Raw genomic sequence first — 25,892 nt, forward strand, 5'->3', positions numbered from 1 at the left:
CCGCATGCTTTAGTGCGAGTTGAATTTCTGCTCCGCACTAAAGCGTGCAAAAAAAAAAAAAAAAAATAAGACACGGTGCGGAGAGAGCAAAACCGCTATCTCTGTTTGCTGTCTTGCTCGGCACCGTGAATGCCGAGCAAGACATGTGCTCGACACCTATGGTGCCGAGCGGCCACTCGGCGTTATGACCGCCGAGCGGGTTCCGCTCGGCAATAAGACTACCGAGCGGACCCCTAAACGGCAAATAAGTTTTCTCTCCCCTAAAATGGTAAATAAAAATTTTTTTGTATGCAATTTGAAAAAAAGCCCTTGTTTCATGTTATAGCTTCATTTAGTGAAAGCTCTAATCATTGTGAAGATGTTCAGATAAACCGGTGTGCGAATAGCCATAGAGAAATGTATATCGACATTGGATTGGATTGTGATTGTTATGATTATGATGCTGAATTATCGACCGATTCTGCAGGGCGCATTTCGAAATATTAAAGGCAAAGTGCCGGACGGGCACTTGCGGTTTCTTCGCTCACTTCTGAGGCGGCGGCATTTACCGAAAGCAGCTCTCCGGAGCTTCACCGGCCAAAAAAACTCTGCCATAACGGACGACGACAAGATCCTAAACGGCGGAGGAAATGTAACCGGCTGGATCGATTTCGGGCATGTTCACCGACAATGCACTTGTCCGACCAACATCAGCAACATAACAATCCACTCGCGCATTACCGGTCTTGTAGGACTTGCAACTTGTGCGCTTCACCGCTGCCCCGGCCAACATGTATATTATTAGTAGTAGTACAGGAGCATTGTCGACCCAGTATATACATTACAATCACTGAAATTTTCAAATAATTTTTGAATAACAATATGCTGGATATTATCTCGGATTTGAGGCACGTGAATTTACCTATAGCTTTAAAATAACTGCAGCGAATGGAGGATGAACATATGTTTCAAACGAAATGGACATCAAAGCAATACGCGCGAGAAGATAAATTAGTTTTGTAGCTCAAGAATGATTTATTTCTTAGGGATTTTTCATTTGGTCCACACGAATTTATAAGTAAATGGTTTTGAGTTCACGTTCTCATCATCTTTCGTAAAATCAAATCCATCACAAAGACATTCATAAACTACTATACCGTAATTCTTAGCAGATAATCTTAATTTAGGTTAAATAGTACATCTCAATAGGGGACGCCTATACTTGTTCAATTTATCCCTCTTAACTTGGATGTCATGAGGCGAGCCTTGGAAAGTTTTCGTATAAGAAGGATGTAGAATGATTAAATTGCCATTACACGGACCATTAGATCTAAACAGAGTGAACTTTGCATTTTAACTAAACGAGTGTACTCGTGGCACCTATTTGGGCAATACCAACTCACAAGGACCAGCACGATCAGGACACGTGTCCCGCGCGGCCCCCGTCTCAGCCGTCCGATCACAGTAAAGACATCGGACGGAGCAGTCGGAAACCTTGCTGGGAAGTGAAGGGCAATCCATAAAGTAAAGCGAGCGCCGTCTGAGGAGTCTCGCTCTCTCTTATCTTCTTCTCCCCCCCCAAAAACCCCCCCTTTCATTCTTCCTCAGTCGGACCCAAAAACCCTAACGAAGGTGCACACTTCTCCTTTTCACCTCGAATTTGACTCTGCCTTCGTTGCTTTTGACCTTCGTGTGTTCTTGGCGCATTCTTGTCGATCGGTATCCTTTTGAGTCGTTAATCGATCTGTGATTAGGGTTTTGACTTCTGATTGCTGGGTTGTTGGAATATCTTTTGCATTCCTGCTGTTGTTGTCTTGTTCTTTCTATTTGGAGATTTTTGGAGATTGGGGGGTCTTATGGGTTTGGTCTTTGATCGTGTGTATAGGGCCTTTGTTGTCGGAAGCGTGTGTAGGCTCTATATCGTCTCTTTATAGCACTTTGCCTTGCTCATTTGTTTGGTTGATGCGGAATCTGTGGAGGAAGACGAGCACTTTGGCTCGAGTATTAGATATTTTTCTTCTTGGGTTAAGTATGTAATGTGAATGTGAGGAAAATAAAAATGCAAAGAGTAATTCAGCTGGTAACAAACGCAGTTAGCCTTGCGTCCCCTATTGTATATTTTGTTTGCTTTGTGGCTGAGTGGGTGGGTTGAACTTGGATGGATTGATGCAATGGAGGTGCTTTATATTTGTGGGCATGGAGTCAGCTGTTATTGCTCAGTAGAAGAAGAGTTTGTTGTAGGGGCCGTAATGACGTTTTGGGCATTGGGAAACTGAAATATGATCTGCAATTGGTAGCATTCTAAATGTGTCAAAGCGAGGGTGGCATGTTCTGTGATGTTTAGAGCGGGTAGAAGTTCAACATAATTGTTTTTGTGTCTAAGCAGTCCCTTTGCAAAGGTTGCTATATATGATTAGTCTAAGACTTTAGGCCGCGTTTTCAATTTAAATGATGTAGACTTTACATATTTAAGTTGTTGCCTTTTATCCTCATCTGGCTTTGTTTAAAAAGTTTTTAGTGGTTTACTGTTAGAGGCAGAGTGTTGTTAGCTTATTGGCTATAGCATTTCATGATATTGTGTTTTTGCTTTCGAGGCTTTTCTTATAGCTGTCTTTTGTTTTAAGTAATTCGTAGTTGTTAGCTTATTGGCTATAGCATTTCATGAAAGTGGAGTTTGTATCCTGTTCCTAGCTGAAAGTCATGAAAACTACTAACTAGTAAATGGGCAACGAACGAGAAACATTGTCATCTTTTTAAGAACTGATTTGGCAGTTATATATTACTTGCTCATGAAATTGCACGTCCTCGTATGTACTGGCCAAAGTAGAATGGTTTTTGGAAGAGAATGCTGTTGGATTTGAGATCTTAATTTACAGTCTGCGTTGCCATTATTCTTTCTATCCTTTATATTTGGGTTTTTTGGGTCCTCCAGTAATTCTGTATTTGGTGTTTTGTTGATTCTTGTGCAGTCCTTTCCACAATTCTATCAACTTCTATTATGCGAGTTTCTGGCTTTGAAGTAGTTCTACTGTTACTTAGCCCTTCTTTACCCTGCAGATGAATAGGGAGAGGCTTATGAAGATGGCGGGTTCTGTCCGCACTGGTGGAAAGGGTACTGTGAGAAGGTCTGGAAGTTGGTCCTACTCATAAGTCAGATGTTTCTATGAATTTTCTCAATCTGGGTCTACAAGCATACGGCGGTTTCTTTTGCATCTCACATGCATTTGGCAGATTATAAGTTTTGAATTTTTTAATTGAGTTTAGGAAAATGCTACTTTATGTTTGTCTCATGCAGAGAGGATCTCCTTTCTTTTTGACAGGGTCTCCTTCCTCATAGGATTTTTAATATGCATTTTCATTGGATTGTGGCTTGGTTGTATAGATCTCTGATCTGATGCCATCTGATTGTCATTACTCATTTGGTGGTCTCAACTGCAGAAAGAAGAAGGCTGTCCATAAGACCACCACGACAGATGATAAAAGGCTTCAAAGCACCCTGAAAAGGATTGGGGTGAATGCCATCCCTGCGATTGAAGAAGTTAACATTTTCAAGGATGATGTAGTTATCCAGTTTCTGAATCCCAAAGGTGAGATACTTTTCATAGTGCAAACTCAAATAATGTTTCATCAGGATCGAGTAATGATATTCTACTTTGGGAATGCAGTTCAAGCTTCTATTGCTGCAAATACCTGGGTAGTTAGTGGTTCTCCTCAGACCAAGAGTACGTATTTCTCCTTTTCTCCTGCTTTGCTTGTATTATAGTTTTATCTTAGAATATTTCATGGGATTTGAAAATGCCAGAGTTTTACACATGGTATTGACATGTGTTTTGACTTTAATTCCTCATACGTGCAGAGCTACAGGATATCCTCCCTGGCATCATCAACCAATTAGGTAATGCTTGTGTTCTCTTACTAACAGATGTTTTATTTGCTTTTGTGTCTCTGTGTGTTTAATTTTCCCTGGGGGAGATAATGCAGGTCCTGATAACTTGGACAACCTGAGGAAGTTGGCAGAGCAATTCCAGAAGCAGGCACCTGGTGCGGCCACTGGTTCTGGTGCCACTGTGACGCAGGATGACGATGACGACGAAGTCCCCGAGCTTGTACCTGGCGAGACCTTTGAGGCTGCCGCTGAAGAGGGTCAGGCGACTCAGGCTACCCAGGCCCCCTAGAGACAGGGATTGTTATTGTCATTTCAATACTTGTAGTGCTATTAAAATCCTTATTTTCTCTATTTTGTCTGTCTTTCCATTTTACCTTTTTAACGAACTGTTTTATTTTCGCGAGCCTTGTGAAATCTGAGCAGTCCTCTTACTCAAATCGCTGAATATTTGTCTGGGTAGATCAAGTATCGGCGTTTCTGTTGCGGATCCTTTAGGTCTCTGAGTTCTATGTTATCGTAAAGAGTAAGCAGTAGTTTTATATCTAGCTTAGCTTTACCTTTTTAAATCATATTGGATGCTCCATCTCCTGAGCACCACATGTTCCATGCTGCTCTGAGGAATGACCGACCCTTCGGGCTGTTTGCTTGCTTAACAGAGATTTGGAAATACATCGGTCCCGACTGTTGTTGCTCTGTTTTACTCGAGGCCGATCGGCATTTTAACTTCTCAAATATAACAATATACTCTCACCATAATACACGCTGAGAATTTCCAAACCAACTTGGAAACAACGTTCTCTGCAGATTCTAATGTAGCAAAAGACTAGGCATTACTCACAACTGCCATCTACTACACTTAGATTAGACACCTTGAACATGGTTGCCTTTTGCACAAGTTTAACAACTTTTTGACAACGTGAATCTTCTCCCAACCAAGTCTCTTACACTATACGAGGAGACGTTAGAACGATGTTTCTGCCACCAAAACAACCTTCAAAAAGGAAAAGCAACACATAACCGTGGGCAAGTCCAGAACTATTGATGATGCTATAGTTTCATCTCACTTCGGCTGAACAAAGATAGCAAAAGGCGTGCATCAACTTTAGCTGATATCTGTCTGCATCCCGCACATGAATATGTCCATGTTCTTCACCCTCTCCCACCACTTGGTCACCCTCTTCTCGCCATCACCCTTCACACTCTCGTTGCCATTCTTCATCAACTTGACCTTCCCGATTGGAAGGCAAGCCTCCAGAGTTACTTCGCCGCCATTCTTCTTCTTCTTAGCATCGATCTTGTGATCCTCTTGATCCCTCTTCACAAGCTGCTCGTAGTACTCCTTGTTCCGCTTCTCCAAGCCATATATCTGCCCCTGAAGGTCCTCAATCTTGCGGCTCAGGAGCAACACCCTCTGGTCCTCCCTCATCTTCATCATGCACTGGGCCAACTCACCCGCCTTCCTCTTGACAAAGACGGACTCCGAAGCCAGCTCGCAGTTCTCCTCCACCAGCACGCTCACTCTGTACCCCAACCTCGCATTCTCGTGGAGCAATATCATCCTCTCGGACTCTAGGACCTCGAGGAGGCTCTTCTGCAGCTCAATCTTCCTCGACGAGTCGTTGCATCGTTGCTCGGAGATGGACACCTCATCCAAGAGGATCTCGCACTCCACGTTCTTGATCACAAGGTCAGCTACTAAGGCATCAAGACACGCTACATAGCCAAGATTGGCCAGTGGAAGGGGATTCTGGTATGAGAGCGAGCTCTCAGCATCTGAGGAATCAATCTGGACCGCCCAGCAGTCCTCTTCCTTGTCATTCTCGAAGTAGTCGTGGTCGGTTAGGGCGGACACATGCGAGGACTGTCGGGCGTGAGTGCGATTCTTGTTTCTGGAGAGGGCTCGGATGTAACGATCGGATAGGTAGAGATAGGACTTGTACAGATCTTGAAGCAGCGCGATGAGCTGAGGACGCTTCTGGTAGTAGGATTCGGCACGTTTCACCAGCGTGTCGCCGCTTCCGTCCTCGTCAGGGTCCCCGAGTGCAGCTTCCATTTTTTCATCCAGATCTACAACAGGATCAAGCTCTAAGTGAGAATAGAGAAGAACATCACGGGACATTACTGCAAACTAACGATTTGAGACACAAGTCTCAGCATTGATTAGGCATCCGAGACTTCTGATCGACAACCATAATCAACACTAAAGTGAAAAAAAATCAACCTGAAGATGAAATCTTAACCAAGTTTTATCCGGTTCAAATCATCAACCCATTTCAGAAGCCATAATGAGAAATGTCTCATGCTATGTCTCCTAATGTAGCCAACATATGGGCACACAACATGCTACACCCTGCAGCATTCTGCTCTCACAGGACTCAATAATTAGCCAATAAGGACAAATTCCTGAAGATGCTGCAGTACAGCACCATAGTAGGATTGAAATAATTCAATGCTACGTACAGAACAACCAAGAAACGAAATCTGATTTCCAACTTCGAGAGCTTTGGAATTTTCAGATCGACATCGTTTGTTTCAGACAATTAAGATTGACACCCAAAAGGTGTAATACTAACTTTCCAAAATTGCCTCAATAAACCCTATATTTTCATTTTTAGTTTTGGTCCCTCTGCTCTTGTTCGTCGAATTATGCTTTTAACGGCGTCAAGTCCACACGTCAAGTATGCCTCGGACCGTAACATCAAAGTCCAACCATTTTTTTCCTCCGGGGCCCAGAAGGACATTTATTACAAGCTTGTCCTGGTGTACCACTTCTCCACAATTTTTGCATGGAAATTCTTCTTTCGAAATCCGAATTCCGAGTTTCGAAATCGAGCTAAATCGGAGAAAGGTCGCCGTCAGCGAATCCCAACCACGAGATCATTTGGAAAGTGAAGCAAGCAAGGAAGCAGGGCAAAGAGATTCTTTCCTCTCCTTTTTTCCAGCATTTGGAAAGTGAAGCAAGCAAGGAAGCAGGGCAAAGCAGAGCAAAGAGATTCTTTCCTCTCTCTTTTTCCATTTTTTTGCCTGTAGTTTCAAATTTCAAAAACACAAGGGAGGGGCTTATAATGCCATGAACAGTACATAGGGACGAGACACTGACACAGAAGAAGACAGTGGGCAGTAGGAAAGGAACCCATCATGAGGTAACTTGTTCCTGCGTCCATGGACACCGTTGTAAATTCATTTTATCCTACTCAAAAGCTCCCCTTTATGTATTCATATTTACAATCTAGATTATTTATAAGTGGGGATTAAATTAATTAATTCAATAGTTTCTGGGTGTTTGCGAAATCATTAAGTATGACTTAGAAAGAACAGAAGTAAGCTACAAGGAAATCCACATTTAAAGGAGCTTCTTGGATAAGTCAACCCACTCTAAACAGTAGTTCAGCCTTACGAAAAGACTATGCTTTCCACAGCTGAAGCACTCTATAAAGCAATAATTTGAAATTAAGTTTGACAAACCTAAGAAGAGACGCCTTTTTTTAAGCAGCAATTACACTTCACGTAGGGTTAACACATGCAAATCTCTTCTGAGTACCAAGCAACCATCGCCTTTTACTTTTCTCAGATGTCGCGACGCAGTTTCAGTTTGCAAAGTTGGCATTTTGAAATCATTTGGTTCTTAGATATGGCTTTCGGAGAAAAAGCCAGCTTGAGAGACCAAAAGCATTTCGAACTTAAAACCCAGAGAGAGAGAGAGAGAGAGAGAGAGGCTGATACTTGCATGAACAATGAGCACTGCAACAATAACTATGATTTTCATCAACATGTGAAAACGAACATGGGTTTTGCGTCAAAGTTTCAATGGGGTGCCAGTCAAAGTTACCTGCAATGGAGGAGAGGAGCCATGAAGGCGTGGGGGTTGTGGTGGTGGAGCTTCTTGAGGGCAGTGAAGGAGGAGGAGATGACTGCATCTCCGTCTTGGAAATAGCACAAAAATCACCAACGCCACTCTCTCCTTCTCTCTCCTCTCCCTTGTCCAGCTGCTTCAACATCTCTCTCTGCTGGACCCCGTAAGGACCCTCCCTGTTCAAATCCCTTCAACCAAAGACAACCCCACGTCCACCATAAGATCCCAATTTTAATTGCTTTCCAAAAACTTCAAAACACTTTCCAAAGACCACGCACCACATCAACCAAACAAAAAAAACAAAAAAATCAATTCTTGCCAAGAAAATCGTAGTCTCATTATTTGGTTTCCCTCCGCAGGTCTACCACTCTACGGGTTTCCAATGTCTTGTCCTTTTTAAGGACATCGCAGGGCACGTAGGGCAATGAATGAGATGTCTAGGAAAAGGCCGTGCAACGACAGTGGAGACAGCGTCCCACACAGTGCAGATATGCGTAAATGGGAAGCTTGACAAGAGACGTTTGTGTTTGTACGTGTGATGGGGGAAGAAGACGACGCAGACCTCGAGAGAGGGAAGGGGAGGTTAAATTTTGGCCAAGGAATGCAAAACTCTGAACATTCACGGCGTTGAAACAGTTCCTTCTGACATCCCTATGCCAATAATTTTCATACTCTGTAAACACAAAAAGAAAAGTGAAAGGAAAAGAAAAAACCTTGAACCTGTTTTGTCCCATCTCTCTCTCTCATCAGAAAATTAAACTGGATTGAACTAAACTCTTCCTTCAACTTGACGTTTCTGTATTCCTGAAAGACTGACATGACTAAAAATTTTATCTTGGCTCTGTTCCGTTCATTTCTTGAGCGTAGAAGAGTAGTAGACGATGCAAACACGCGACGAGGAAGAAGGAAAAACAAAACCCATCTAACATCTTTACGCATAACATGTGATTGCACGAGAATAGACAGTTTTAAAAGAACGACGAACTGTGGAGCGACTGTCGGAAAGAAGAAGAAACTCACAGTAGTGAAGTCCGCTGTCGAAAGAGCGTCGAGGACATACTCTTCGGGGCTTACGGGCGAGGGAGGGAGACAAGGGAGGAGGAGGAAGAAAATCTTCTGAAGATTGGGGAGGATCCGGAGAATGAGACTCAGTCGCGCGGCTTTTTTGTCAGAACCGGACAGCGCTGCTCATTTTCCTTTTCAAAGCTTTGCTTCAAGAGGGAAAATGAGAGAGAGAGAGTGAGAGAGAGAGAGAGAGAGGGTTTTAGTAGCTACAGGTCCATAGACAGTTTCATTAATGCACTCGAATTGTATTCAATTATCTCTTGGGAATGCCATTTTTAACGGTTTATGTTAGAAATGATTAAGATCTATTTAGAGCAACTTATCCATTAGATATTTGATAATATCTTGATTAATAGACCGATGTAATCTTCCGACAAAAAAAAAGCCGATGTAATCTTCATTATAACATATCAAAATAACTAGAACTTTCTCGATTTTTGTATTTCGCAATATTCTCGATCCTGTAAAAGAAAGTTCTCGTTTACCTTTTGTTTTAGCTTCGAGTAAAAATACCACGGATGACTGGAAGAAGAAAGCAAGCGAGCATGTATCGTACTTCGATAAAGGAATTTGCAAAACCTATTGCTACATGTGTATGTGTTTTCAACTCTTTTTTGCCGTTTTGAATTTCTTTTTTCACTTATTGCTACGTGTTTGAACATCTTTACGATAATACAAAGGAGGATCACAATGTATACTCATGCCAACGTGTGACCATAGAATTGAAGATTTGGCGGAGGGAGGACCCTCTTGGTGAGGCGAAAATGAAGTTTAGCATATGATCAAGGATGACGAGAAATGCCTTATCTTGTTGACCCACTATCTAATTTTATTCCGGAGACCATATCGTGTCAACTAATTTTCGTGTTGTGTTCATATTAAGTCGTGTCGATAAGATTAGTTTGTCCTATTCGGATCGACCTATCTTGCAGCATAGCCTTATACCGACACGACACAAACACGACCCGCGAAGTCGAATTGCTACCCAAGCTCGAAGTCAGATTGAACTCGGTACTCGCTTCCCTTCACTTATAGTCATTTAACGCGGGTTAGATGGTTTCAAGGCAGAGTACGGATGAGCCCACGGCTTGCGAGTGATTTTGGGCCTTGGCAAATGAGAAGCATTCTCAAGAAACCGGCTAAGGCCCGGTCCAATACCATGTTCCTTCGGGCTAGTCGTCTGCTCATGATTTATTAATAGGTCAAAGAATTATTTTACATGTCGACCGTCGATCTCGTGTACATGTAAAGTTTCAACTATAGTCCTAATTTCTGGAAGATCAATGGTATTGTTCACTCACCTTAGACTAATCGTTTAGTAGACAAAACTAATAAAACAATGCCCTGTTTCTTTCCCATGTTAGCTCACCCGCCGCTCGATTGTTCGGCTTAAGGTGCCGATGAAGAATCAGTCGCCTATTGAGCTACCCCATCACAGAGCTCCACAATCGAATGTGCTAAGTATGGATTATTGGGATTAGACGTACAAACACAGCGGAATAGAGAGTAAAAGCGAGGAAGAGAAATTGAGACACAAGGTTTGTTTTGATTCGCCCTTGAACTAATACTACATCCAATAGATAATTTTAGCACAATTAGCACTTCTCATCTCTATGTTACAACTAGGGGTGTCAACGGATTGGGTCGGGCCGGGTCTCGACTAGGCCCAAGCCAGCCCGAATTACATGTGCCCCAACTCTTCGGGCCGGGTCGGGTTGGGTCAAATTCCTTTTTTTTTTTCCTTTTTGAAATCAAAATCACTTCACAAACCCATAGAATGAAATAATATAAAAAATAAAAAATAAAAAAAATTAAACTAAAAAGAAAACATTGGTGTTAAAAAAAGTTGGAGCCACTCGACCCGAAAATTAGGTGAATTTTCGGGTCGGGCAGGGTCGAGTCAAGTCGGGGTTTTTTGACACCCCTAGTTACAACAAAGAGATGTTATATATATAGTAATAGCTATTTATTGGCTCGAGTCAAAACCATCCCTAAAACAACCCGTGTCGGCTCAACGGGAAGTGGGAACCTATGCGGCTGTGCCTTCCTGTCAATGAAGAATAACTGTACCCCAACATGGGTTTATTTTGTTCACGACATATCTCAAAATCGCAATCTAATATCAATAGCACCGTGCTCTTATCATTGGGCAATTACATTACGTGGCAAAGCAAGTAATGAAATTGGTTTAGTTCACAGTGTCAGTGTCCCACTTTATCTAATTTCATATAATCCCAAGTCCAAAGCCAAAAAAAAAAAAAAAAAAAAAGGCAGGAATACAGATTCGCACGACTGTCGTGCAATGACAATGATCAAACACGAGAAAAAAAAAAAAAGAGATCATCCCACTGTGGCATTATTCAAAAGATTGGGTGTTTCATGTCAACCTGCCTTCATTATGCTGGAGTTGGAGTGAGCACGAGCAATCCATTTGATTGGGATGCAACTGGGAAACACCCAATAGAAAAGCCAGACGATTCTCTGGACCCAATCAAAGTCCAGGGAGGTGACAGCAAACAAAATTAGATGCGCCATGGAATCTGAAAGTGAGCTTCTCTCTGTCTCTCATGGAAAAAGAAAGAAAAGCCAAGGAAATTCGAAGAGGTATTCATCGTTTTCAGACGAGACAGAACAGAAAACAAAACAGAGACTTCATTCATAGTACAAGCTGCGACTGAGTACATTACTAGCATCTATCTATGCAACCCAACAGAAGAGAAGACAAGAGAGAGAGAGAGATGATAGAGACGACAGAAGAAACGGGAAATATGAACATGAACATCACAAAGTAGTCTTGACTAAGTTCTTGTTAAAGAGTTGCTTGATGTTATGATACATTCAGAAGCCCGTAATGTACCTCCCGAAACTCCGTGATAAGACTCGCCCTGACAAGAGCTCTTTCGGTCAATACACGCCGCGATTCACCATCTCGATGTGGCGCTGATCGGATTCTTCCCTCTGCAATCTCAGGTCGTTGTTGATCTTCCTTATGAACTCGTCCGCTCGCCGGTGCAATTCGTCTTGATTCGTCGACTTCTCCCTTGCGGACGCCACCCTCTCCCTGAACGTGTCCGACTTCCGCAGCTCGCGCCGACAAGGACCTGCCGCCGCCGCCCCCTTCGCCGCCGCCGGCAAGGCCACTGCCCGAGCCGCCGCCGCCACTACAACCCTCGGCGGTGAATCCCACGTGTCGCTCTTCTTCAGCTTCCACGTCGCTGGCCACCCCTGGCTCTCCATGATTGCCTTCCAAACAGTGTCCAGCGAGTCGTCTGGCTCTTCGGGTTTTGGCAAACCCGCCTTCTCTTCCCCGTCGGTTTCCCCGGTAATCTCGCCGGATTTTCCCGAGAGAGCCTCATCGTCGGAAGTTTCCGTCGATGGGTCCACGTTCTTGTCGACAGAAGCCGCCGCCGCCATTGGCTTGATCACTTCTTCTTGATTTCGAGTAAAGGCGACATTTTTCCATTCTTGATCTTGAAGACGAGACTCTTTGGCGGCTTCTCCTTGTGAAGCAGTGACCTCAAAGACTGCTGCTTCATCTTCTCCACTTTTGAAACCAAAGTTCAGATTCAGACTCTTTTCTGTGCGGAGGAGAGCCTTTTTCACAGGTTTGATGATCTGGCTCGGGTGGTGGAAGGTGGACGAAGCGACAATGGCGACGATAATGAAGTGGAGGAGGATGTAAATGTAAGGTGGGTATAGGAAGGCCTTGATGGAGCTCCAGAAGCTGGGGATAGTGGAGATGAGGAAGGTCGATGTGCAAGGGATCACTGCAATCTTGAACAGGATAAGGCAGGACCCAATTCCTACACAGATTAGTGCTATCTTGATAGCCCAGATCGCGGCCTCAAATGTTGTAGCCCTTTCCTGCGACCATTTCCTATGTGGATCAACCATTCTTTTGGTCTTAATAACAATAGATGTCGATGCTATTGAAACAGTGGTTTTCTCGAAAAATTCAAAACCAAAGTGAAGCAAAGGGTATTGGAAATCTTCAAGATTCTTGATGTAAGAAAAAGATAAGAGGGAGGGAGGTTCAAGAGATTCTGATGAAAAAGCACTTGGAAATCTGCTCGCCAACACCGTCTGGTTTTAGCAACGAGAAAGCATTTAAATGCCCTGAAACAGCTTTAAAAACCGCCATTTTCCCCGGAAAATTCATCAACTCCAAACACTACGGGTCGACTTACTAAACAAGGGTAGGAAGACAAAAGAGAATTCCTCACAGACCAAACACAGAGAGAGTGTCTTTAACTGATGAAACGGACATATTCCAGCCAATTCAGAGAGAGAGAGAGAGAGAGAGAGAGAGAGAGAGAGAGGTCGTAAACCTTAACCACAACCTCTGCAGTGTCGGCACTGCAAGCAAGTTCAAAATTCTTGGGCAGAGAGGGAAAAAGGACAAGAATCCTCCAAAAACAATATAAGGAGGAGATTCCTCGCAAAGGCAAAGGAAAGCAAAAAGAAGCAAATGGAGATTCAGGAGAAGAAAGAAGATGAACTAATGCAACATGCAGAGGCAAAGCAAGAACATATCAGCAGCAACTTTATACGACCTATGTTCTTGTCCTCTCCAAACTCAACCAATTCTGCAGAACCCGTACAACACCAACCGCCAAACACCTCAAGACACACACTATGCACAAGCTGTCCCTCTGCTCTGCACCAGAGCAGCGGACCACTCAGACAGGAAGTGGGGGGCTTTATAAATGTGCGAGATGCTTAAACACCGAGCAACTCTCTCCCTCTGTGAACAAATCCCCACCCTCGATCGGATCCCACATACCAGAAGCGTCCGACGTTTAAAGAGGAAATTTTTCAGAATTTCTATTTTTTCTGTAGTGGGGTTCATTGACTAATCAGAAAAGTCTCAAAGCCAAATTATTCATCATATTTTACAGGCTTAAACAGAAGGACCTAATCAAAATTTTCAAATTTAGCGCCGCTCCAACATGCAGCGTTGTCCACTAATGAGTGACTCTAGCTGTGGAAATAACGAAGTAGATCACCAGTTCATCGATCATTATATCCACACAAACAATATGTTAATTGCAGTGGAAGACAGGTAATGGTGTGTTACTAAAATTTTCCTCAGCCTTATCACTATGGAGCACTAATAATGCTGCTTCAACGGCTTGTCGTTTTGGTTCCCCTTGATGGGGGTACTCGAGTTTTTGGGGATGTTGCATTTCTTTTTCTATGTATTATGTCATTTTGTTTTTTTGACAAAGTCAAGGTGTCGATATAGAGACACGTCCATGTTTTGTACGGTTCAATTACATCATTATCACTCGGTACATGCTCGTTGCTCTTGTCAAGATGAGACTGAACTTGGACTTTTCCAAGTATTGTCCTATGTGATGCAAACTCATTTATTTCTTATTCTAGGGGTTACTTTTGCTTTTTCCTGATTTTTGCAATTTTCTTTTTCCTCTTCACGATCGTGAGATTCGGAACTCGGTCACCTTGCTTGCGCTCAAGCTCCCCATTCTCAAGTCACTGATTACTCGGCGGAATGCCTATTCTGTTTGTACAAGATAATTGTCCAAAAAGTCCCGAACCTATTGTACGGCGATCGATTCAATCTTAAATTTTGTAATTATGTCAATTTAGTTGTAAATCTTTTGACAATTTACCAATATAATCCTCAACCTTTCAATTGTAAATATTTGGTCCCACATCTTTTGAAAATTTGCTTATTTAATCCTTAACCTATTATTTGGATAATTAGTACGGAAGGACTACATTGAGAAATGGTTAAAAGGATCGGGACTAAATTGTTAAATCATAAGAAATTTCAGAACTATATTGGCACAATTAAAATATTTATGACTAAATTGGCAAATCATCTCAAGGTTTATGACTAAATTGACACAATTGAGAAGTTTAGGACTGAATTAGCTTTTGTATAATAGGTTTAAGACTTTTTAGATAATTTTTTCCTATTCAAACATATCGATATTCATCGACAATGGGTGAAAAAAAAAACAAGTTCATGGAAAAAAAAAAAGGTGGCTGTATTTTGAATGTTTCTGAGCACTAATGCCTTAGTGAAAGTAAAGTTGCAATAATTGATTGATATACACCAACAGCTTTGCTAACTTTTCCTTCTACTATAATGCCTTCCGTTGACTGAAAGGACTTTAGTAATGCGGGTACTAATGTGAAGATAAGAGAAGGTCCATGGACCTTGATTATGCTAAGCTAGAATAGGAAACTCCCCTTAATTAATTGCTAAAAAATCAAACATCATGCCATAACTTCTACACGCCCTAGAAAAAAGATGAATCAAGACCATTTCAAAAATCAACGAGCGACTTTTTGAGGGGATCCAAAGTTGTTTGGTGCTGGGTTTGGCAAAAATGACTAAAGGTAGTCGATGCCTCTAGAATTGTGGTTTTGATGTGAGGTGACTCCAAATCCACACATACAAATATGAGAAACAAAGTCATGGGCACGTAGGTTCAGAGCTAAACCAACCACTGGACTGAAAGTTTCATCATAGTTTAGACCATACTGGTGCGAGAATCCTCGTGTCACTAGGTGAGCCTTATCCCTTTTGATTGAACCATCTTGGCCTGTCTTGACCGACTCCCTTTTTTAAGGCACTCGGCCTAGACTCTTTATATAGAAATTCAGTGACTTTATTTTGATTATTTCAAAATATTTTGAGGGGAAAAAATATCTTAGAGTCATTCACGGCCAATATTGTGAGAATGGGGAAATGGGGTCTCTTGTCTGACCCCAGGGAGCAGATAGGGAAGTCCCATGGAACCAAAGAATTATGAGAAGCTTGGCCATTGCCAACCCAACCACCACAACCTTCTTCTCACACTTTTTCCCTTTCTATTTCTTTCAGGAAACTCCTCATTTTTTTGACCTATAGAGAAACATCCTTAGTGTAACAAATATATACACAAGTAGTTTTTGAAAGGATTATAATGTCCTAAGTGGAATATTGAACATGGTTTGCTGAAAGAACTAATTAAAACGGAGTACATGTAGTGCCTTGTCCCTAATCCCGGATCTCTCTCTTTCCATTGCTCATTTCAATTTCTATATTATCGATCGACGCGGGTGCGGTAGCAATTGTAATAATTCATTTTCGAGGGATCAAAATGGACGATCTATGATTAAATAATCTTTCCTTTTTAGGATTTTTGCCACTTTGTCAACTGATAAAAGCAAATGAGCCTGAAATGCACATCCTACGCTTCACCCTTTTCGAGAGTCTCAAACGCATGCACATTCGCTTAATTAGGGCCCTTTAAATCTCATCATGTATCGGGGTCATGGATCAATCGACGTACGATATCAGTCATAACGTCGAATCATCACCGTATTATTCGTCGGGATTTGATCATCAAGAAGGGTCTCTATCCAGTTTCGGATTGAAGTAGCTATCTCAGTTGCGTCATTCGTGGTTTCTGCTACAGTTCCTCTCTCTTTTTCTGGTGTCTGCCTCCATCTTCTCAAAGTTGTTTTGCTTCGCTCTTTTGTTAGGTTAATGACCTTTTCACTGACTCTCGTGCTTAGAAGAAATAAGGATGGGTTATCAGTTCTTTTTAGTTTTATTACATTATCGAATACCAGACTCTTAACGAACAGCAAGGCTCACCAGAAAGTGATTTGACTTTCTCGTACTCTTCCATGTTTCGGGTCAGAGTTCGGTGACTACCCTTTTGGATAAATTCGTGTTCTTCTTGATTAGGTATTCGAACAAGTTCAAGAGCTATACGCATTCATAAATGCAACTGCCATATATAAAATCTGCATGTGAGGATGAGATTGGAGCGAAAAACTTCAGCCTGTAATATAAGAAAAAAGTTCCAATAGCGGTTCATCATTTACGATTTGTATCCTTTTTTTGGTCTAAAAAAGTTAAATTAGAAATGAACGAGATGATGTCTGAGTTTTTCTCATCCAATTTTTTTAGAAGTTACCAACTTTAATGATCCATTATCTGTAAAATGAGTCGTATAAGGAAACTGAAGAAAGATGCACATTTGAGAATAAGTTCCCGAAAAATGGGAACCGCTTTTGTCATCGTATATTATGATGGAAACCAAACACTTTCGAGTTTTTATTCTTTCGCACTGGAGTTTCATACCTAAAAGAAGTAATAGCGTCGATACAAGACGGATACAAAATAACAAAAAAAAAGTAAGCTATTCGTTGATCCTTCTCTTTCATTTATAAATGACACTACACATTCAGAGGAGCACTCCTGAATTTGAATCTAGAGTCAGGTCACTGTCTCACAGTGAAATTGATAAAAGCATGAGCATTTGTAATGTGGGGGCATCCAAAACCGATGTCATCTGCCACCATCCTAAATTTTCGCCTTTTGCACCGTCCAGAAGAATTCTCAATTTTTTCATGACTATATTCAACTGATCTTTCTGGAAGAACATACGGACATATGTTAGGACACTGATTTAGCTGAATTCCCTTCGCAGAAAGAAGAATAAAAGGGAGAAGGTATACTGACGTTGAGATATAAATGTAATTGCATGGCATCCCGCGGTTCTAAAATCTGATTGAGAAGAGCGAAAAAATTCTGGATCATTCGCCCGAAAGTGAGTTCTTTTCTTAAAGGGAGGAAAATCAAGTGCGAAATTGAGGGGACAGAGAACATAATTAACAGCTAGGGCATAATCAAATGCATGCTCCACCTGCAAAGGATTGTTTTTGACTCCATCAAGGAGAATTCAAAGTACTCTCACGTACTTGAGCGGTTCCTTCTTCATTTTTGCTCTTGCAATTCCAAGTTCCGTACCAAATTTGGATCAAAAGCTTTGCTGACTTACGGCACTTTAGAATTTGGCAAGAAAGTCTTGTATCTTGCCGTTGCATCTAAGCTTAGTTGAGTATGTGGGCTTTGCCAGTCTTGACTTTTTCATGTATTTTATGAGATCAATCCATCTTTAATGCACTTGTTTATCAGGATAATAGGAAAAATAAGGGCACGCATCATTATCTTGTGAATTCATCAGGCCCTCCTTCAAATTGACATCAACAATTTTTTTTTTTTTTGGTGCTTCTTTAGTAAACCTGTGCCTTTTGAAACCAACCCACCACCCATTATAGTATCATTTTTGCAGACAGCAACATGTGGGAGTGTAGGGGATAGACACATGCAGATTAAAATTCTTAAGTGGAAGATCTGCAGCATCTGCAATCTTGGCAAGACTCCATTAACTTTTAACCATCAGCTCATTGCTCGAAAGGTTATCAACAAGATTGGATAAAATCAAAATCATGGGTATTAGCCAAAAACCAAAGTTTGCTTCCAAGGGAATGAAAAAGATGAAAATGCAAGCGTTCCTATTCAACGTAGACTGGTCATGAGCCTACAGATGGAGACACTAAGAGGAGTCACGGTTTAGGGGGCTATAGAGTGTCCAAAAACCGAACTGTGTAACCCACTGCAGTCCAAGATTGGTGGCGGTAGTGGGGTGGTGGCTCCACCTGACGGCGCTCTAAAATCTACCAATTTTTGCTTCTTTTTTTCCCCATTTTTTTTGGGGAAAATCTCTTTTTTTTTTTTCATAGTAGGAAGGGTCATTTCAAAAGGGTATCTAGCATGTTGAGATTCCCTTTTATTTTGTTGCTGCATGGGGTCATTTAGATTGGCCTGAATTGGCACGAGGGCATGCTTTGTAGTTTGTACTTGCTTGAATTTGAAGGTTAGTGCGCCATTTTTTGCTGGGGCGGTTCACGCTTTGCTGCCAAGCTAAGCTATGGATTGTGAAGTGTGGGTCAATGGAATTGATTGGGTCCCTTCTGTCATCATTTCGTGAACCCCATTTCCTCTATGATTCGCATAATTTGTACGTATGCAAAACTTTTTCCTAGTGCACCTTTGCACCTCTTTTTCTAGTACTCATCCATGGCTCCTTTGGCTTGAGCACTATGGAAGGTTTGATTGAATCTTGCACACAAGTTGAATTGCTTCTCTTGAAACCCATTTCACGCATACAAGTGCAAATTCAAATGCCCATGAGATTTGTGGCCCATCTTTCCTCATCAAGAAAGGGAAAAGCTTTGGGTGTACAAGTTCATATGATGCCATGGTGTGCTTCAAATTTCATATGCATGTCAATCTCAAGGACTGTAGAAAGATCAAACAGTACATAGCACAATGCTACCCGCAAGATACCATAGAAAGCGAAACTAGCACGAATTAATAAGATGCAAGCACAAACACCAACGGCATCATCCCTCGACCATGGGGTTACGACATGGATATTTCTTGTGGGTTGGCACAGGCGATAAGGCCAATCGGGTTAAGTTTCTTTTAGATAGGTTTCCGCATAAAATTGGTAAGGCAGGTAGTTTTGGAATGATAAGTAATGAATTGAGCAATTTGCGGATCGAAGAGATCGAAAGCCATATGCATAGTGCAACTAGAAAGAATGAAGCATGAAATTGATAGCTTCTAGAATGAGAAACAACAGGCACGTTGAGCTAAGAACTGTGGAGGGATGAGGTTTTGAAGGAAAGGGAAATTGAAAGCTGGGGGCTTTTATCAAAAACTGTGGCTGTAAAAAGAGTATAAGCATTAAGAGGCATGTGGTGATAAGTTGATCATGATTTTCGCAGATAGATACCCAAAAACTTAACAATCCCGAAGGACAGTGATTCCTTCAATCCCATTGACCTCTGGCTGTGACTGTGTTCTGTGAATTAAAAATCAGATTTTTTCCCCCTCATCATGAACTAGCTTGGTCTACTTTAAACTGGACAGTTTCTGACACCTCCAGGTCTTTGCTTGTTGCCAGGAGAAGAATCAACCAGGGCTTGTCTATGGTCTTGGTTTCTAGACGGTCTTTGCTCACGGCTTCTTGGAATTAAACGATGAAAATCTGCATAAACAATGCAGAACCAAAGCTTCTTACTATTAAACTTCCGTTCTTTTACCTTTGTGTGTGCTTTTAAACAAATGGGAAAGATGTCTTGGTGGAGAATCATGAGCACCTTCGAAATCTTTATGGGAAGCGGCGAAAGAGACAGCCAGCATCGGCTGATTCCGAATAGTTTTTGTAGAGAAATGGAATACAGAAGATATCTAGGAAAAGATAAGATGGAAAAAGGTTTAGGTTGCACCACGTACTTAATAAATTGTGGGTGGATGAGCTAAAGAAGCATCTCTCAAGAACTCAAGACAAAACAATGAGAGAAGATGACAAGTTAAGAAAGAGTTTTTGTAGAGGCAGTAGATACTTGAAACCATGTGCAGAAGGCATAGATTAGCCGATAAGGGACCCTCCAGACTTTGATAATTGTTAGTCATTCAACATAAGCATCCGTCTCTTTCCATATATCTCTTTGCTAATCCCCAACACCACTCGAATGTTTTATTAGGTTGTTTGTGCGATTCTTGATAACACGCGGAATTGACCACTCATACTGATGAATTGTTCATCACAGTGAGCCGTCCGAAAGGAAAGAGGAAAAATTGCATGCGCCGATAACAGTGGTTTTGTTCATTTTGGAATTGGTTGATGCATGTGAGGACACTGACCGATAATTTTATTTCTCCGGACGGTAAAGTATCTTCAGCTGTTATACTGTCAATGTAGCTTCAAACTACAATCTGCCAAATGACCATTGTTTAAAAAAAAATTCATCGACTTGAAGATGTTGATTACTTGATATGCTATCCCTTTTTCCTAATGAGGGTTCTAGCCGCTTGTAAGGGCCTTAAGAGGGAATATCCCTCTTTATGCTCTTCCTTCTTCTGTCTTCTTTATCTTCATCTTGGACACCAAAGCAATGGTCTTTGACTAACTTTTCCTACGCAATGCCCAAGACAATGATCAAGAGGGTTTGTTATTGTCATATTGTATTCCTAGTGCTGCTAAATCTTCTCATAAATTGCAATAGAATCTAACGCTCTATCATCAAGACCGTACCAAAAGGAAAAGGCATCCAAGAACAGTAAAGTACAAAGGCCATTTGAAATTGGTGGAACCCAAGAGGGAGGAGAGGAAAAAACACAAAAGAATAGGAAAGGAAGCAAAATGCAACTATTAGTTATTGCGGGTGGATTTGATTCAGCATTTTCAAGGGGCTTTCAGCCCCCAAAGTCCATTGGGAGAATACTAAAGCATTTGGTTTAGTTTTAAACCAGCATTTGACCAAGTGTTGGCCTTGGGAAAGTTGAAAGCCAAATAACCAGCATTAGGCTTTCAGCATTTGGCAATGCTAAAAGATTTTTTTCCTTCCAAAACTAACTTCATCAATTCCTTATATTTTCGGTTTTGCCCCCCTTTTTACTTTTTATCTTCTTCGCCAATATTGTAACAAATGCGAAAAGCAAACACAGAACACAAGGATTTACGTGGTTCGATCAAGGTGATCTACGTCCATGGGCGAGGCAAAACAAGATTCCACTATAATCAAATAGAGTACAAATTACAGAAGTCGGTTTTATTGACTGAACAAAAGCACACGACTCACAAGTCTCTCACGTAAGGAAAATTCTCAATCATAATGAAAAAACCCTAGCCGTAGTATAAATAGAGCCCAAAAAAATTTCTCGAGGGCGTTGCCCCCGAACCTCCATAGAAATCTGCTCATACCACTATTGGCCAAACTCTCCGCGTCACGAACTAAATCTCAATTTTTTTTCCACTTTTAGGCTGCACAAAAAAATATGTCGGATCAAGTGATAAACTGGACTGAGTACATAAAATTCAAGACATATTTAACAGCCGGTCCGACAATGGGTAATTTTTTAATTAAAAATTAAAAATTTGCATTCAAAGTGCCTTTGGAATATTGTTTTTACCAAACATCATTCAACCCAAAATCCATTTTCAAATGAGATTTTACCAAACGCAATTAGCATTTTCCTAAATCCCTTTAGGTTGAAGGCATTTTCATTTTCCCAAAACTCATCTCAAATGCTGAACCAAATGCTAAACCAAACCCACCCTGCACTTCCATGGAAGAGCATCTGCTATCATAGAATAGAGCTTTTTTTGGGGGGAGAGGAAGAAAGAAAAAGAACAATAAAAGAACAAATGGGGTCCTACAATGATTAATTCTCTCGACATAATTTCTATTATGTCGATTCACAATTATTTGTCCATGCTCTTCTTAGATTCGCGAGGCGAAGCTTGAAGTGGCGACGGGTGGCACCAAAAGATCAACCAGAAAAAGGGCGAATTATATAAAAGAACAGATGAGAATGGAAATATCAAAGTTGGCGCTTTATTTTAAATCAAATGGGGCTCCGGTTCATCCGTCTCCATCTCAATAAGAAAATGAACATTATTAGAGTAAAGGAACCCTACTTTCATTCAAACACCAACCCACAGTCACATGGGCACTGCTGGGCTGTTGACAAGGACTGGTATTCTGCTATGTTCTAAAGGAGTTCAAACAAGGAAGATGATGTTGTAACACTAGCTCTAATCTAACAATTAGAAGGTATTTCATGGACATGGTATTAGAAAGAAGTGCAACTCAAGTTTCACTGGTGTCTTCACTAAAAAAATGAGAAAGAGCACCTGTCCCATTCCATCTTTGAGACAATTGTTACTTCACTGAACTCTCCTGGGTCTTTTATAATTGCCAAAGTGCTTTTAAAGAAATGTTTTCCAGAACCTCAGGTCAAGTTTCACTTGTATCTTTGCTGAATTATGCATCTGGCCTATTTAAATATTGCCAAAGTTCTCCACCAATAAATTAACTCGATAAAACTTCCCATTTTGAAGAATTTAGTGTCATCATTAGGTTGGCAATCATAATTCTTATGATTTCATCAACTATAAAAGAGAAAAAGAAACTAGAAAACTTATTTTGGGCATCACAACAGAAACCGAAAAAATTGAAACAATAATGTTTTCATATTTTCTTTTTTTTTTTCTGAGAATTACGCCGTATGAGTTCACGTATAAAAGAGTGGACAAAATCATCAGTTGACTGAGAGCCCAAATATCTGAGAGTGAGACCAAAACCATAGAGATAGAATCATTCTCTTTATCTTTAGAACCGTGACTCGTTTACCCTTTGTTCTAAATGCCACGTACAGTGTTAGGGATACAAGTCAGAACACACTGAACTGTTGAGATGTCATGTCATGAATCTTGAAATAATTGGGCGATATTTCATACCAGAAAAAAGGAGAAAACAATGATGCAATGATAAAGCTGCCTCCACAACTAAAGGCAAGGTGGCCAAATTGTCCAAACCCAGCAAATATTATACTCTGTTCTCTTGTGGTTCAGAACTGAATATGTAGATTAAAAAAAACCAAGAAGAAACACTACTCAATTCATCTTGATTTCTTTTGTTGGGCTTCCATTTAAAGACGATGGGTCGATATTGGAAGACGATGCATCTCTCTCTCTCTCTCTCTCTCTCTCTCTATCTCTCTCTCTCGGATTTGTGAATCCATATTTCCTCCACTTCCATGAGCTTTTCCCAAAGCGAAAGCACTATTTGCATTCGGAATGTAAGACAGCAAAGTACATGACGTAGATTGTTATTGTAACGATCCTAAGACATTTCCCCTTATCATCCTGTTTATATTTTTCTTTAACCGTTTTTCTTATTTTCTGCCAACCTTTATTTCTAATGGTGGGCGTATTGAAATAGCAGACATAGCAAACTCCATACATAAATACACATAATCTTATATATGCATTAATATGTCTTACATCATCATCTAACCTCCCATTTATTACTCTAAAATACGAAAGATGTTAACTACTCACTCTCATACTCTATATCACTCTTAGCTACTATCACCCACATCTCAAGACTCCACATTGACAGCATCACTCTGGTACATATGCATATGGGTGGACTGGCCAAACAAAGGAGCTCGTAGTGGGTCCATCAATTTCCTGAAAAAGAACAAAGGGATGAGCGAGCAGCCCAATAAATGAAATTACTATGCTTAAGGCGGGAATATTAGCTTTATACTCAACAAAGCTATCATGTGATTTATTGTAAATATGAGCATTTTGTAAATCATCAAATGCATGGAATCTATCACATAACTTTTGTTCGAATGCCATGAATACATCAATCCATGCAAATCATATCAAATGGCCATTCTAGGCTCGCCAACTTTTGAGCGTATCTAGGCCATAAACATTTGCCTATCTGGGCCATAGTTAGTAAGTCGTATCCCGGAAATGCTCACTTGTGGGTTCAACGTTACCTAACGGTAAATGTCTTGCATAATCATCTTCATGGGAATGACGGCTCAATATACCAACAATATGAACCCTTAAGACTTTAAGAGAACGTTTGCCTATCCGGGCCATACATCGTTCCTCGGATGATCTGCACAAACACGTTCTTGCAGGTGCATACATCAAATCATTTTAATGCAAGAAAATATTGTCATGGCTTAATGCAATAATACTCGCATTGCACACAAGATGCATACAATTCATGTCAATCTAATGCAATACTTCATTTAAGTAACAAACAGACGTTCTTGCGTTACATCTAGTAATCTCATTTACCTGGTACCCGAATTATGGTTCCCTACGTTAAGCAACAAGGAAACAAGATGAGAAGTGGTGTGACGGTGGCGGCGGCACAAGGCGATGGTGTCGATGGGGTGGTCGAGAGTGGAAAGTCGGAGTGAGGGAGAAGGGGGAGTAAAAAGGAAGAGGGATAGTATGTAAGGTAAAAGGAATTGGTGGATGATAGAATGAAGAAATCGTACCCCTATTTATAGGAGTTTCCTAACATTAATTATTTGAATGCGACATTGATCTTATCATATCATTAATTACTTAAAAGTGACATTAATCTTATCCTATTATTTGAAAGCGACGTTGATCTTATCTTATCTTTAATTACTTGAAAGTGACATTGATCTTATCTTATTACTTGAAAGTGACGTTAATCTAATATTTTAAAAAATTGACTTACCATTGACTTAATATCAATTCAAGAACTATTTCTTCATATTATATTTTCTAATACAATTTTTCAAAAAACTTCCCAAATAAGTTAAGTAATAGCTTTCTTGAAAATTTTTTAAACAACTTTCTTGAGAAGTTACGGAACAACCACTTATAAAAAATTCCTTAAAGAATGGTCGAGAGAATTTCTTTTGCTCTTTAATTATTTCTAGTATAGGGAAAATTCGAGATGTCACAATTATCTCACTTCTTTTGTCAAGGTCCAACGAACCTACTTTAGCTTTGAGCTTCCATGGCGAGGGCACATCCGCAATCAGAAGGTCCTAGAATAGAATGGGATACATAAATTCATTCAATCATCTCGACATCTACTAGTCATCTGGCACAAAATACTTTTGTGACTCTGGATGGTGGTGAATGGGGCGGAAAAGATAAAACCTCAGAAGCTTTTCTTATTGTGCTCCACGGAGCAAAGGTGTAATGCCGCACCTTCTAAGCATTTGAGACAGATGGCCAGGAAAAGTTTTATGGCCATAAGATAGATGATTTCCTTTAGTACTTCCCAGTTCTTATAGAACGTCGATGGTGGCCAAAATAATCACTTTCAAAAACACTTCAGATCATCAGCCAATTGCAATAGTTCCAATTGGTGTATGATGGAGAAGTTAGAGACTAGTTACATAGAGGAGGAACAACACATTGCCACTGTTACCAATACAGTGCCATGCAGATCATAACAAGCTCCCACAGAGCCTGCACCTATAGCAACTGAGCAGTCATGATCTACAATCTATGCAGAAAGCTCTAACAATCTTTCATGTCGTCCATTGTGAGAACCTTTGACCTCACAGGTGCATCAATGATCGTTCGAGAAACAAATATGTATAAGCCTTGTGCAGGAAAAACTGCCAAGAAGCATTGAATTTCCTCGAAAATCGTACAAGAGTTCTTTAGAGGAAATGGGCAATATTGGCAGTTTAGCTAGCCACTACTACAATTGAAACTTCAATCTCACAACTTTCATCTACTGCCTATACATATTGGGGAACTCTCAAAATCTTCAAGGAATGCCATATAGTTATTAAGGAACAGATTAACATGAGAATGTCTTTCTTTTCTTTCTTCAAATTTTTTGGGCCATTCCAGCCAGATTAATCTTAGATGATCCATAAAGGCTAAAGTAAATGTTATGGCAAGCATGCAGAAAGGCTTA

At 40.8% G+C, this 25,892-nt stretch overlaps 3 protein-coding genes across 8 annotated transcripts; 1 reads left to right on the plus strand and 2 right to left on the minus strand.

The window, feature by feature from the left end:
- The first annotated feature begins 1,465 nt into the window (after window positions 1-1,465).
- Window positions 1,466-4,343, plus strand: LOC115734686 (basic transcription factor 3). The gene is made up of 6 exons (XM_030665581.2): window positions 1,466-1,611; window positions 3,037-3,104; window positions 3,418-3,566; window positions 3,645-3,701; window positions 3,836-3,874; window positions 3,961-4,343. The coding sequence occupies exons 2-6, from the start codon at window positions 3,037-3,039 to the stop codon at window positions 4,152-4,154; spliced, it is 507 nt and encodes a 168-aa protein (XP_030521441.1). The 5' UTR covers window positions 1,466-1,611; the 3' UTR covers window positions 4,155-4,343.
- Window positions 4,344-4,868: 525 nt separating this feature from the next.
- On the minus strand, window positions 4,869-8,986 carry LOC115734684 (kinase-interacting family protein-like). Of its 2 annotated transcripts, XM_030665575.2 has the most exons (3): window positions 8,739-8,986; window positions 7,695-7,906; window positions 4,869-5,932 (listed from the first exon to the last, which is right to left on the minus strand). In XM_030665575.2, the coding sequence occupies exons 1-3, from the start codon at window positions 8,774-8,776 to the stop codon at window positions 4,968-4,970; spliced, it is 1,215 nt and encodes a 404-aa protein (XP_030521435.1). In that variant the 5' UTR covers window positions 8,777-8,986; the 3' UTR covers window positions 4,869-4,967. The 2 variants fall into 2 exon arrangements, with proteins under 2 accessions (XP_030521435.1, XP_030521436.1); XM_030665576.2 differs by lacking the exons at window positions 7,695-7,906; window positions 8,739-8,986 and adding an exon at window positions 6,102-6,406 and having other exon boundaries at window positions 4,869-5,937.
- A 2,431-nt stretch (window positions 8,987-11,417) lies between these two features.
- Window positions 11,418-13,510, minus strand: LOC115734685. 5 transcript variants are annotated; one of them, XM_048282949.1, is made up of 3 exons: window positions 12,819-13,506; window positions 11,931-12,783; window positions 11,418-11,894 (listed from the first exon to the last, which is right to left on the minus strand). In XM_048282949.1, the coding sequence occupies exons 2-3, from the start codon at window positions 12,675-12,677 to the stop codon at window positions 11,688-11,690; spliced, it is 954 nt and encodes a 317-aa protein (XP_048138906.1). In that variant the 5' UTR covers window positions 12,678-12,783; window positions 12,819-13,506; the 3' UTR covers window positions 11,418-11,687. The 5 variants fall into 5 exon arrangements, with proteins under 5 accessions (XP_048138906.1, XP_030521439.1, XP_030521440.1 ...); XM_030665579.2 differs by having other exon boundaries at window positions 11,418-11,914; window positions 11,951-13,510; XM_030665580.2 differs by having other exon boundaries at window positions 11,418-11,900; window positions 11,949-13,509.
- Between the last annotated feature and the right edge of the window lie 12,382 nt (window positions 13,511-25,892).

This window comes from Rhodamnia argentea, chromosome 7, assembly GCF_020921035.1.
Source record: "Rhodamnia argentea isolate NSW1041297 chromosome 7, ASM2092103v1, whole genome shotgun sequence".
In the NCBI taxonomy this organism is placed as follows: domain Eukaryota; kingdom Viridiplantae; phylum Streptophyta; class Magnoliopsida; order Myrtales; family Myrtaceae; genus Rhodamnia; species Rhodamnia argentea.

Excerpts from the sequence above, each read along its gene's own strand:
- LOC115734686 (XM_030665581.2), top strand. The coding sequence starts at position 3,037 with ATGAATAGGGAGAGGCTTATGAAGATGGCGGGTTCTGTCCGCACTGGT. Across the intron at positions 3,105-3,417 it reads GGAAAGGGTACTGTGAGAAG|AAAGAAGAAGGCTGTCCATA; the intron begins GTCTGGAAGTTG and ends TCTCAACTGCAG. Across the intron at positions 3,567-3,644 it reads CCAGTTTCTGAATCCCAAAG|TTCAAGCTTCTATTGCTGCA; the intron begins GTGAGATACTTT and ends TTGGGAATGCAG.
- LOC115734684 (XM_030665575.2), bottom strand. The coding sequence starts at position 8,776 with ATGTCCTCGACGCTCTTTCGACAGCGGACTTCACTACT. Across the intron at positions 7,907-8,738 it reads CGACAGCGGACTTCACTACT|GGATTTGAACAGGGAGGGTC; the intron begins GTGAGTTTCTTC and ends CTTTGGTTGAAG. Across the intron at positions 5,933-7,694 it reads GCTCCTCTCCTCCATTGCAG|ATCTGGATGAAAAAATGGAA; the intron begins GTAACTTTGACT and ends ATCCTGTTGTAG.
- LOC115734685 (XM_030665579.2), bottom strand. The coding sequence starts at position 12,677 with ATGGTTGATCCACATAGGAAATGGTCGCAGGAAAGGGCTACAACATTT. Across the intron at positions 11,915-11,950 it reads GTGGGATTCACCGCCGAGGG|CGGCGGCGGCGAAGGGGGCG; the intron begins TTGTAGTGGCGG and ends CAGTGGCCTTGC.